The sequence below is a fragment of the Rhipicephalus microplus genome, chromosome 4, assembly GCF_043290135.1.
Source record: "Rhipicephalus microplus isolate Deutch F79 chromosome 4, USDA_Rmic, whole genome shotgun sequence".
Lineage (NCBI taxonomy): Eukaryota > Metazoa > Arthropoda > Arachnida > Ixodida > Ixodidae > Rhipicephalus > Rhipicephalus microplus.
Genome location: NC_134703.1, coordinates 40,230,853 through 40,242,958, shown reverse-complemented (window position 1 = coordinate 40,242,958; position 12,106 = coordinate 40,230,853). Strand labels below are relative to the sequence as shown.

Below are 12,106 nucleotides of genomic sequence, written 5' to 3'. Positions count from 1 at the left end.
ATCCATCTGTCGAAATAATGACAAAGTCGGGCGGCATACTGCGTAGCCGTCTCACCATCAGCTGGCTTTCCTGTCCGAAATCTGTCCCGGAATCCTTCCACAGTGAATCTAAATCGCTTCAGCAAAGCAGCTTTCACTTTTGCATAGTTGGCTGCATCGGTCGGCGTCAGCCTACCGTACACACCGAGCGCTTCACCACTCAAGCAGGTACTTAAAGCAGTTGCCCATTGATGTTCCGGCCAATTCTGGCTCTTCGCAATCGTCTCAAATCGGTGAAGGTACGCGTCAAGGTCGTCCTTCCTTTCATCAAACGCTACAAGCAGCTTGCTTGGGTTCAAGCGGAAGCCATGATCTTCCCGTTCGCTGCTTTCAACTCTAGCTTGGACCGGAGTTTCCCTTCGCTGTTGCAAACGGAGCCGCTCGAGTTCCATCTCGTGCTGCCGCTGCCGTTCCCTTTCAGCCATCTCCGCTTCTCTTTCTTCTTTCAGCTGTCGCTCCCTCGCTTCTCTTTCTTCTTTCTGTTGTCGCTCCCTCGCTTCTCTTTCTTCTCTCGCCCTTTCGGCTGCTAACTTCTCTCTCTCCAACTCCAACTTCAATTGTTGCTCTCTTTCTTCCTTCGCCCTTTCAGCGGCCAGCCTTTCTCTCTCCAACTCAGCTGCTTTTTCTTCCTTGGCCCTCTCAGCTGCCAACCTCTCTCTCTCCACCTCAGCTTCTTTTTCCGCTTTGGCTCTTTCGACCGCCAACCTCTCTTTTTCCAGCTCGGCTGCTTTTTCTTCTTTGGCTCTCTCTTTTTCTTCTTTTTCCTTCTGGGTGACCCACTTCCGTAGTTCGACGCCAGAAAGACCCATCTTTTCACCAAGAGTAACTAACTTTTCGAGATCCATTGTGTCTCGCAACTCGCAAATAAAACCTTGCCGCGTGGAAAAAGTATCTGCCTAAATCAGTCTACCGGAACACTCCCCTGCACTCGTTAACGAGAACACTGAACAACACACAAAATCGTTCCGATAGCACTATCAACAACTCGAGGCTCTTTCTCACTACTTTGGACACACTGTGCACCAAAAGGTCCTGTATCGCGGACGCCAGATTAATTGTCACACCTGTCCCGTTATAAGGGAGGCGATCGCCGGGCTAGTTCCAAGAGCCGAAGTATCGGCCCCCCGAACCGCACCACGAAAGCGTGGACAATTTAGAAGTGGTCCTTATTGGTGCGCCAGCGGACGCCGGCTGTGGCCCAAATAACAAGTCAGAGTCGAGAGTTGATAAACAAAACAAATATTATATTCTCAAAAATGGCAGATCGAAAACAATACACAAGAATGCACACTCCACAATAGTTACATACAATACGTCACCAATCAGACAACGTACTACACAGTACAATCAGCCACACTCAAAACAACGGACACAGACAACAATACGCCCTACAATGCAGTCGCATGCATTGAACAACCAAGACACTTAAGGACTAAAGAGATAGAAAACCTATTCAGTCCAAAGTCCTTGGAACAAAAGTCTGAATGATACTCTTCCGAGAATCACTCACTCAAAGTCCAGCGTTGTTGTCGTTCCGTAGTTCTCGAAGTTTCTCTTCCAGGAAACCTCGCGTCCTCAAATGGCCACTCTCCAAGCTTCAAACTTCTTCGCCGGAAATCCGTCGGCTTCACACACGCAGCTGTTGCCCGCGTCTTCGCTCGATAGCGGTAAACCCACGCTCTTGCCTGTAGCTCGAGCCGTCCCTACGGACCAAAAACTTCGCCGACTACACGGCGGAATCTCTACGCACTCTGGCGCTCACTTCCGTCTCCTCCTGTTCTGTCACTACGGGCAGAACCTTCGCCGACTCCACGGCGGAATTCCTACGCGCTCTGGCGTTAACTTCCGTCCCCTCCTGTTCTGTCGTCTCGGCCGCTCGATTAAATACCTTCCGCGCCACCTTCCAGAAATTTCTGGTCATTTCGTCGGCGCGATACGCGGCGAAAGCTGGGAAGAGGGCGAGACAGTTGGAATGCCCTCTCCGGCCGGTGAGTCAACTCGGTATGGCCCCGCCCCCTTCGTTCTGGAAAAATCGCGGGCTTGCTGGGCCGCCGAAGTGGGGTGAGGAGGATCGTCTGCGAAGCCGTGCTTCTGCGGGGAGAGCGCGCGCCCGGGAGCCTTGGATGTTTGCTTTCTTTTTTTTTTCTTTTTACCTCGCGGCGTTTCTACCGCCCGTTGTCGCAAGGATTTGGCGGCGCGCTCTTTTTTAGCGCTCGTTCTGTGACAGCATCTACAGTAGTAATATAATAAAAAAAAAACAAGTTTTGCTGGCTATGGTGCGGTGATGCCAATATCAACCCTCGACTAAGTTTACAGTAACGACCTGGCGTTATCAATATGGCCTCAGAACGCTTTGTAAAAGCACATAGCGTCCCTTCTGTTCTGTCCTTAATTTTTGTTCCTTTATGGTGCACGTCTTTTTGTATTTCTCTGCATAATATTACAGTGCACGGTGCATTACAGTGCACTGTGCATTACTTTTGATTTATTTTGCTTTGTATGGCGTTTTCACTTTCTTTTCGCGCTGTTCTCAGCAAGCCAGTTGGAGGTTCGGCGACCGACTTAAGGCTAGACCGATAAAGTTACGGGGAGCTCCCACGTAAGATGAGGCCGCCTAATTTGCTTTCTAAACCTGCAATTACACCCACAATCAAAAACTTAAAAAAGCTTGTCTTCACACAAAGTTGCACAAAGCATCGATCATCAAGTACGACTTTTAGCCACTTCGAGCCGTATTGCATCAAGTACGAATACGAATTTCCACTTCCGCAATAAGTCAATTAACGTGTTCCCCTTAATATCGGACGTACCTGTAGCAGGTGCCAGGACTTTCTCCACGACTGTCATGTCAATATGCAGCGTCGTTCTTACGCGATCTGATACGTGACGTGGAAATTCATATTGCAGGCTGGTGATCAAGTATAGAGGGCTGAATCGGGACTCTGCGTGAGCAGCCGCTTCGTCTGGGGATCGGAATGGCAGAGGAAGGGCAAGGTGAAGCTCATTGCAGCCACGCGAGTCGAAGCTCTTTGATCCCCGGCGTGTCCCAGCACGCTTCATTTTTCAAGCACCGCTCGAGAGATTACCGCCGCTCCTGCCGCTATATAGACTTCTTCTCTTCGCCCAATTTCCCGCCAGTCTCGGGGGAAATCTCGCCGAGTTTTCTTGCATTCTTCCAACCGAGGGGCCATGAGATCTGCTCGCCGAGTCTTCCGAGCCGCGAACGTCAACGAGTCGCGGAAACGACTGCGTCGGTGCGACTCATCGCGCAACTCGGTGAAGTTGACAGAAAACTCGGCCCCGCGCGGTTGGGGAGGAAGCCCACCGGGAATAGAATGGCTCTGGCCGACTCTATTGAGCGTCACAGATCTCCGAGCTCGATCGGCTGCCCAGCTAGAGGCGTGGATCTTTACTAGCGGGGAAGAAATATCGCCCGAAACTCGCGGAATCACCGTCATATCGGAGGTCGTCCGCGTGGCTATCGCCCAAATTGCTGCTTCGTATACGGTTTTCGTGTTTTTGGCCGAGAGCGTGATTTGCCAAATTGCTCGTGTAGTTGTTTAGAACGGAACCGTTGGGACATAGGTGTCGTGCTTTATATGGCTCTGTTAGCCATTACTCCAAGTCGAATTACCGGATGCCTCACAGAGCTGAGCGGCGGAGCACAATTAGGAAGTGAGATAGTTCAAAGACGCTACTAGACACATTTAAAAGCCCTGAGCTCGTATTCACTGTACCGCTTGGTTGTTGCGTGTTCCGTGAGTTTAAGGGTGGTCGTTAGTTTGCAGCGACACAAGTGAAAAAAATTTCAGAGAAACATGAATTCTGCGCTAACATCTCGTTTTCCTCCGATTCGGTTCGTGTATATATAGTCTATTTGACCAAGCGGCCCCTATAGAGTGACAGTTAAGACGTTGGTAACACTGCGTCGGAAAAAAATAATGGTGTTTAAAAAAGTCATAATCTATTGTGTAAAGGTAAATCTCCTCTATTTTCTGCTTGTTCATTTCAGATTATATTTATTGTTAAGGTGAAGAAATTATTCATTTAGTATAGCTGCCCCTAGCACGCAGATTTGTTCCATAAGCTACAACACATGAATAAAAGGTTAAAGCGGGATTAATAAAGAATTAAGTAATCAGAAACGATGGAGAAATACGCGGTGCGAATCTAGTTTTCTTTCTGTCCCGTCATAAACATGGTACTAATGCGCACACACGCTTTTTTCCCCTCACCGTGCAAAGCGTCATTTCGATAGTATACTATTGTGTAAGCAACTATAGTTGCTTACACAAAGCACATTACTGCGACCCCTTCAACTCGCGCACTGTATGTACCTTTGCGTCTCTCAAGAGGGTTTGAATATAATATAGCATGCAATCCGACAAAGCCCAGTAGTTTTGAATAAGATAATAAAAATACTCTAACTGTACTATATTGATGTATTTACGACATTACACTGCGAATGTTTCGTTCCTTCATAGTAACGTGGCAGAGTCTCTGATATACGCGACGCTCAAGTTTTTCTTGCGTTTTCCAGTTTCCCCTATCAGTCACAAACACTCACCGCTAGATCTAGTTTTCTTTCTAGCAATACTTGATACGGAAGAATGCTCCTGACGAAACACCTAGCACAAGGCAAAGTTAGTGACATCCTGACGAATCACAAATAGTGACTTGTTTACTTTCGTAGAAAAGTCAGCACAGTGGAAGTCATTCCCTTATTTAAAAATGCATGTGTACCTCAGCCCGTTCAACCCCCGATACAGTGCTGGACAGACATGCCATATATTTTACCGCTTGAACTTCCTGTTGGGCTTTCTATGTCGCAGGTCGGGTCCACTCGACGCCGGCACGATGGCAGCGTGGCTGCGGGGATATGTCTGCGGATTGCTTCTGGCATCGTGCCACGTTTCTGCAGCCCCTACGATGAGACTTGAGAAGCAAGAGCTTCTTGGTGGCTACCGCGCATTCTGCAGCAAGTACCGCTGCTGCCCTCAAGAGACGGACCACGAGAGCATGGACTGCTCGGCCCGGAACGCCTCCGAGCTCCAGGAAGTCTCGATTCCAGCGCCGATCACGTCTCTGTCGCTGAGGCACAATCGCATCACGCAGCTCCAGCCAGGTTCCTTCGCAGTGGCGCCGACGCTTTCGAGGCTGGACCTGTCGTTCAACAAGATAGATTTCATCTCGCAAGGTTGGTGGACGTCGGGCAGTGGTAACCCTGACAAAGCGACGTCGGGACTCAAGTCTCTCTCCCTGGCCAACAACGCAGTGCAAAGCGTAAACAGCTCATCCTTCGAAGGACTGAGCACGCTCCTGGCACTCGACCTGAGCTACAACCGAATACGAGTCCTGAGAGGCGAGAGCTTCGTGGGTCTGACGAATCTCGAGGAACTCGTGGTGGACCACAATCCTATATATTTCGTCCGAGGTGACGCCTTCGCGACACTGCCGCAACTTCGCGAGCTTCAGATGAACTTCTTGGATCGTTTGGTGCTTCCTCCTAATGCATTTGGATTCGTGCCCGCCATCACGACTCTGGGGATGGCAGGCAACAAACTTGAAGATGTGCCCGAGCAGAGCTTACGGAGCCTCAAGTCGTTGAGGTCACTTGACTTGAGCAGGAATCCGTTCAAAGTAATCACCGATTGGAACTTGCAAGACCTGCCAAACCTGAGTACGCTGCGCCTCAACGACCTGCACAAGCTGAGCAAGGTGGAGGCGAACGCCTTCGGAGTAGTGCCACGCCTGAAGGAACTCCACTTGAGCTACAATCCTCTGCTGACAGAGGTAGTCAAGATATTTATATGAAACCTATGAGTAAGATTAACTTTTGGTTAAGTTGCGGTTGTTGACCCAGTTCATCCTGTAGCATGAACATTAGAGCTTAATTATGAAAAACTGCCTGTTTATTAATTTAATAGATTCAACGTCGTTTCCTTCTAATCATACGTTATTGCTCGTAACCGCTTGATGTTATCTTACCGAGTGACAGCAGAGACGGAAATCCTTCATAACCAGAAAAAAATGATCAGGGAGTGGTGCGATCCATAGTAATACCTTGGGTCTTACAACAGTGATACAGAGAGCATCTACAGTGGTGAGTCATGATTTTTAATGGTAACCCCGCTGGGAGATAAATAAAGTAAAGAAATATATGAAAGGCACGGAGATCAACAAGACTACCTCCAGTTTACTACCCTACACATGGGGAGAAGGAAATAAAGGAGCAAAATAGATAGATGAAGAGAAGGAGAGGTACATTGCGTCCCACATACATACTGCAGGGTTTCAGAGATGATCGCTCGGTGATGTTGCCTTCAAGAGCTGTAGGAAGCTCGTGTGACTTTCTGGGCTGATGTACTCGGAGTCCATGCTCCTAAGATCTTTCCTTGAGCAAATGTTCTATCATCGAGTCTCCTCAAGGCCCACTGGAGAGTCCGGGGATTTTGCTCTAATTCGGAAAAATAGCACAAGGCATAGTCAATAGTGTCTACACAGTTGCAGTCACCACACTTCGATGAATCAGCCACATAAATGCGATGGCTAAATGAGTTGGTAAGCGTTATAACGACCCGCCACAGCATTGCAGTGTCACGTCGTGAAATCTTTGATGACAGGTGTCGTTGGAGTAATGACTCGAGGTTCTGTTGGCGACATGTTGAATTCAGTGGAGAATTTAAAATCGTAAGCGTGACATTGTGCATGATTAGATTAAGTTCTCTTGCCGCATCGACTATTGACAAATGTATGAGCAGTGTGGACGTTCCGTCCCGCCGCGGTGGTCTAGTGGCTAAGGTACTCGGCTGCTGACCCGCAGGTCGCGGGTTCGATTCCCGGCTGTGGCGGCTGCATTTCCGATGGAGGCGGAAATGTTGTAGGCCCGTGTGCTCAGATTTGGGTGCACGCTAAAGAACCCCAGGTGGTCGAAATTTCCGCAGCCCTCCACTACGGCGTCTCTCATAATCATATGGTGGTTTTGGGACGTTAAGCCGCACAAATCAATCAATCAATCAATCAATCAATCAATCAATCAATCAATCAATCAATCAATCAATCAATCAATCAATCAAGTGTGGACGTTCCATTGTGAGCACATCAGGCAGCGCTGTCGGTGATGTGGTTACCGCTAATCCCACAGTGACCCGGCCGCCATTGAAATACTAAGTCGTGTCCTTGATTAGTGGCGTGACGATCCATTTTATAGATTTGAGACACCAAATGATGATAGTTTCCAAATCATAGACTTCGCACGCATATATGGAAGTCACGGGAATCACTTTCTGCGTGCACGAAGTGCGCCGGAAAGACGCGAAACACCAGAAAAAAAAAAGGCTCTCGTTTTTTTTAACACACAAGCGTTTTATGTTGGGGTCCACCACGGCTCCACGTGACGTCATAAAATAAGTACTAACAGATGACAAACAAAAAAAAACGAGAAGAAAAAGTTTCATGCCGGGTGTCGAGGCAATGACCTCTCGCTCCGCAGTGCGCGGCGGGAAACCACTAAGCCACGAAGCATACGTTAAACAGCTTGCTAACGGCCAGCCATTTTCACATAGACCGCATTCAGTTATGGTCCTCAGAGCTCAGTAACTCGGGTGCGTTTTTGTCGTCAGCAGCGCGATGGCGTGAAGGACACGCGTTGGGTAATTCAGTGGTGAATGAGCTTTGGGTGCGCCCTAAACGTTGTCGCCCCGCGTGTTGCAATGAGAGCGCACCTCCACAAGGTGTTGCCTGTCCGCGCGTGGTTAGGCCGCTTTGTATCTTTTGTGCTTCCACCGCATATTCGCTTTAAAGTTAGAGAGTAAGAAAGCACAAAAGTCACTTCGCTCCCTGCCACGGCCGCGTTTACGAAAGCAGTGCGCAGGCCACACTCGAAGAAATAAGAATTCGGACGGTTCGCGCTCGCCTTGTGTATACGTGTGCGTTTGTTTTGGGCATATTTTTTTAAAGTCCCGAGCTGTAACAGCTGTTAGTTTGCGCTTGTCCTGTGTGTGCTCATTTTGTGCGTGCTTTTTGCTTGAGGTGCGCTCTGCAAGCTTAGAGCTACTTGCCGTTTTTCGCCTGACGATAGAATTCGCTGCTGTAGTGCTCATTCCTCTGCCCTTGTGGTGAAACCATTCATAATAAACCCTCAACTTCGTCTGTGAAACAAGCTTCACATTCGTGTTATACCGATTTCTTGACAGAGGGGTCAGCCAAGTTTTTTTTCGTATTTTCATAGGCTGGTGAAGGTCCTTTAAAGGCTATTGCTTTCACGTATGTAGCATATTTTTATTACTTTTCGTCGATTAAGGGAGATGCGAAAAAACTGCAAGTAAGTTTTTCTATACTTCTTGTTTAGTCCGCACTTGCCTAACGACGCGTGCACTGGGAAGCAATTTGTGGGAGTTTGCTATTTGGTACTGCATACTTAAAAGCTTCAGCGCAAAATGTACGCAGCCAACAAGGAAGTGACAAGGACCAGTGAAAGCTTCCAGCTGATGCTTATTACAGCAACACACAAATATATATCTTAGACGCGTGACTGCATCTACACCTGTCAATGCAAAGGAGTGGTAAAACGAACTCATTTAAAATTGTGGATGTATACTACAAAAGGACATCGCGCGTGGGTGAATTCAAGCTTCTTATGTGTTGGAGCAATGAATGGCTTGCTGACGCAGCTTCCATTTGCTATCATCGCAGCCTCAACGGTGATGCTAGTGTTACCGTTAGAGTGAGTGGCCAGTGCGGCTGCTCTGTAGGGAGGGTGCTTTGACGTGCGTTCCCGTATGCTCAAAATAGTATGCACTGCGGACTAACATTATATACGAAACTTTGTACGCGTGTGACGCGCAGTTGGAACCGGAAGTCTTCCACGACGCAGAGAACAACAGAAGCGTGCAGCTCAGCGGGCTTTACCTGCGCCACACGGGCCTGCGTAGCCTGTCCCCGAAGCTGCTGGATTGGAACCAGATCGTGGACGTGGACCTGAGCGAGAACGCGTGGAGGTGTGACTGTCGGCTCAGCTGGATGGCGAGCTTGGCGCAAAGACTGCCAGCCGAACACCGGCCTAGGTGCGGAACTTCTCTATGGTTCTTCGATCCTTTTTAAGGGGCACCGACATTCGGCGTACGGGAGATTCGTAGCGTATCCGACATTCGACAGCGATCCTGTGGCAGAAATATTCGGAAGCGCCTGTTCGCTAATATTTCTGTCTCCTCATTTTGTAGAACCTTTCTTTGCAGTGTTTTGTCCTTAATTTTCACTGTTTAAGAGCTTGTGCTCAGGGATTTCGGAACCGATGTATTGAAATCCCAGTGGCGTGTCTCTGTGCGAGGTGTTGATTCCGTATAAATTCAATCAATATTCAATACTGATTCAATATCATTCAATATCAATCAACAAATCAATAAATAAATTTGAACATGATATCACATCTGTTATAGATAACAGGAAAACAGACAAAAAGCCACATAACGGCTCGACAAAGTCGGTACCCCCCCCCCCCCCCCGTCCTTCTTTTTTTCGTTTTGCAGCAAGAAGTAAACGAGCAAAATAAAACGTACAATGCATAAACAGGTTCGTGTAAAAGAGTATTTGCGGAAAAGGCATTTATGAACTTTAATTAATCCAAAGAAACGCATTTCTGCAACTCTCAGGAAAAGAAAGAAAATAAAAACAGTACAATAGAGATAATTTCAAAGCACTTGTACACGAAAACATTTCAATCAATCAATCAATCAATCAATCAATCAATCAATCAATCATACCAAAGTATCGATATATTTACTAAAGAGGTGGCAACAGGGGCTAGTTGATTCGTCTTCATGCTTTTGATGCGTTGCCAGGTAAGGCACGGACCGGAAAGAACGAGAAACAACACAGGGTGATGGGCATCACGGTGTTTTTTTTTTTTTTGATGCGTGCGTTAACTGTCAGCACATAAAAAGCATGAAGATATCTTATACGTTGTTTCGCACAGCCAGAGGTATTACAGCATATGGCAGCGCAAACCAGGTTACACAAAGAACACACACAAAAAGGGACGACACAAGCAATGAACTTCAAGTGGTCGAAATTCAACTAATTGAAGTTCAGTGTTTCCTTACCTCCTTCCTTGTTCCGTCCCTTCGTGTGCGTGTTCTTTGTGTAACCTGGTGTGCGCTGCCATATGCTGTAATATCTTAGTAACTGGCCCGCCTATACGTTTTAAGCCATAGATAGTTCTAAATAACCGAACTCTCAGGAGGCCTTGTGCATTCGCCTGAGACGGTGACTCAAAGGTCAAAGCCGTCTTCTTTTCCCTCTCAGCCGATGTGTCGATCCTTGCCGCCAGCCTTCCGAAAGCTTTCTGTACCTAGCATGGTTTTAAATTGCCTCCGTGATCTGAGACATTGTAAGCTCTATACAACTTACCCGTTTTTCCACTGCATCCGCGATCGGCCCTCATTTGATCAAGAGAAGATGTCGTCATTATGCGATGCAAGGCTTCGACGCCACGTCATGATGAAGTAGCACAAATTTTAGCTATTTTTGGTGTCATGATGTGATATCGCGCCTTCATTACAGGATGGTGATCTTTAGGGGCGAAGTTCCTTAGGCCTTGGGTCCTTCCCTCCCTTATAGTAGTAGTAGTCTGTAGCCACCTTTAGTTTATAAGTTGCTAAATAGATGGCATTGTGTGTATATGTCCTTGGGAATAATATAACTGGATGGCGTTAGGGGTTTTCACTGCATATCCACGGAGTGAATGATGCTGAGTAGGGCGAAGCGCCCTTTCGTACGTCCATCCATCCATCCGTGCTTGCGTCCGTGATTCCATTTGTCCCGTCCGTCCGTCCGTGCTTCCATCCGTCCACCCATGAGTTCGTCCGGGCGGTCGTTCATCCTTCGGTCTGTCCGTCCGTCCTTCTCTCCGTCCATTCGTGCATTCTGTCCATCCGTTCGCTTGTCTGTCCGGACGCACGGATGGATGGCCACACGGACGAACGAATGGACGCTTTGCCTGATTAACCAACATTTATTTTGTGGATATGCTGTTTTTTTCATCACTGTCGATGCCCGTGGTCAATTGTAGCATCTAAATAGTTCGCCTAACTAAATTAGTTAATTATACATAAATAATTGAAAAAATAAATAATCTGGAAACTCACGTGTCGTGGGCTCTCAGTGCATGTTAACCACCTATGCAGCTGAGATATCATGCGGTGCGTTGCAATGCTACGGCCATCTTTATCCCACCTTTCTCTGAGAGTGTCCCATGCTATGCGGGGTAGCATACTGGCTATCCTAAGCTGGTTAACATCCCTGCTTTCCTTCCTTCCTTCCTTCCTTCCTTCCTTCCTTCCTTCCTTCCTTCCTTCCTTCCTTCCTTCCTTCCTTCCTTCCTTCCTTCCTTCCTTCCTTCCTTCCTTCCTTCCTTCCTTCCTTCCTTCTTTCCTTCCTTCATTCCTTCCTTCCTTCCTTTTTTTCTTGCTGTGACACTGCAGTGACGTCGTTCATATTTAAGCGCGTCCCCTTTGATTACTATGCTTCACCGAAGACAATCACTCGTGTACGCAGATGCGCGGCGCCATTCAGCGTGGAGGGTCGTGCCGTGGGTGACTTGAGGCCATACGAGTTCACGTGTGGAGACACCGACTCATCCGGGCTCGGCTCTTCAATTGCCATGCTGTGCATCCTGATCGTGTCGGCGGCAGCCGCTGCCCTCGGAATGGCCATTTACAAGCGCGTCTCGCGGAAGGACGGGCCAGCCTACAGGACCGTTCCCGGAACTGCGGGCCCCGCGGTAGAGGAAGTGGAACTCTAGCGTATATCTGCGGCACCTCCCCTTCTGTGGAGCGTTCGCGTACCTTCTTCGTTAAGCAGCGCTACGATGTACTACGCCATGGGTTACGAAAGACGTATGAAACGACGGCACCGCAAGCTTCGTGCACTTTCAGCGAGTGTTTCTTGGCATAGCGTGCTTCGTAACTGTAGCGCCGTTTAACCAACATGCAAAACCAACTAGGTTATTCCCGACATTCGCGTACCGCAGTTCAAGTGGGCAGGTGACCACGCGATTATCGAGTCGAGG

The 12,106-nt window shown here is 48.2% G+C and overlaps 1 protein-coding gene across 1 annotated transcript; it reads left to right on the top strand.

Moving 5' to 3' along the window:
* The first annotated feature begins 3,228 nt into the window (after positions 1-3,228).
* LOC119171378 (uncharacterized) lies at positions 3,229-11,839 on the top strand. The gene is made up of 4 exons (XM_075893026.1): positions 3,229-3,293; positions 4,872-5,832; positions 8,887-9,104; positions 11,593-11,839. The coding sequence occupies exons 1-4, from the start codon at positions 3,229-3,231 to the stop codon at positions 11,837-11,839; spliced, it is 1,491 nt and encodes a 496-aa protein (XP_075749141.1).
* The last annotated feature ends 267 nt before the right edge of the window (positions 11,840-12,106 follow it).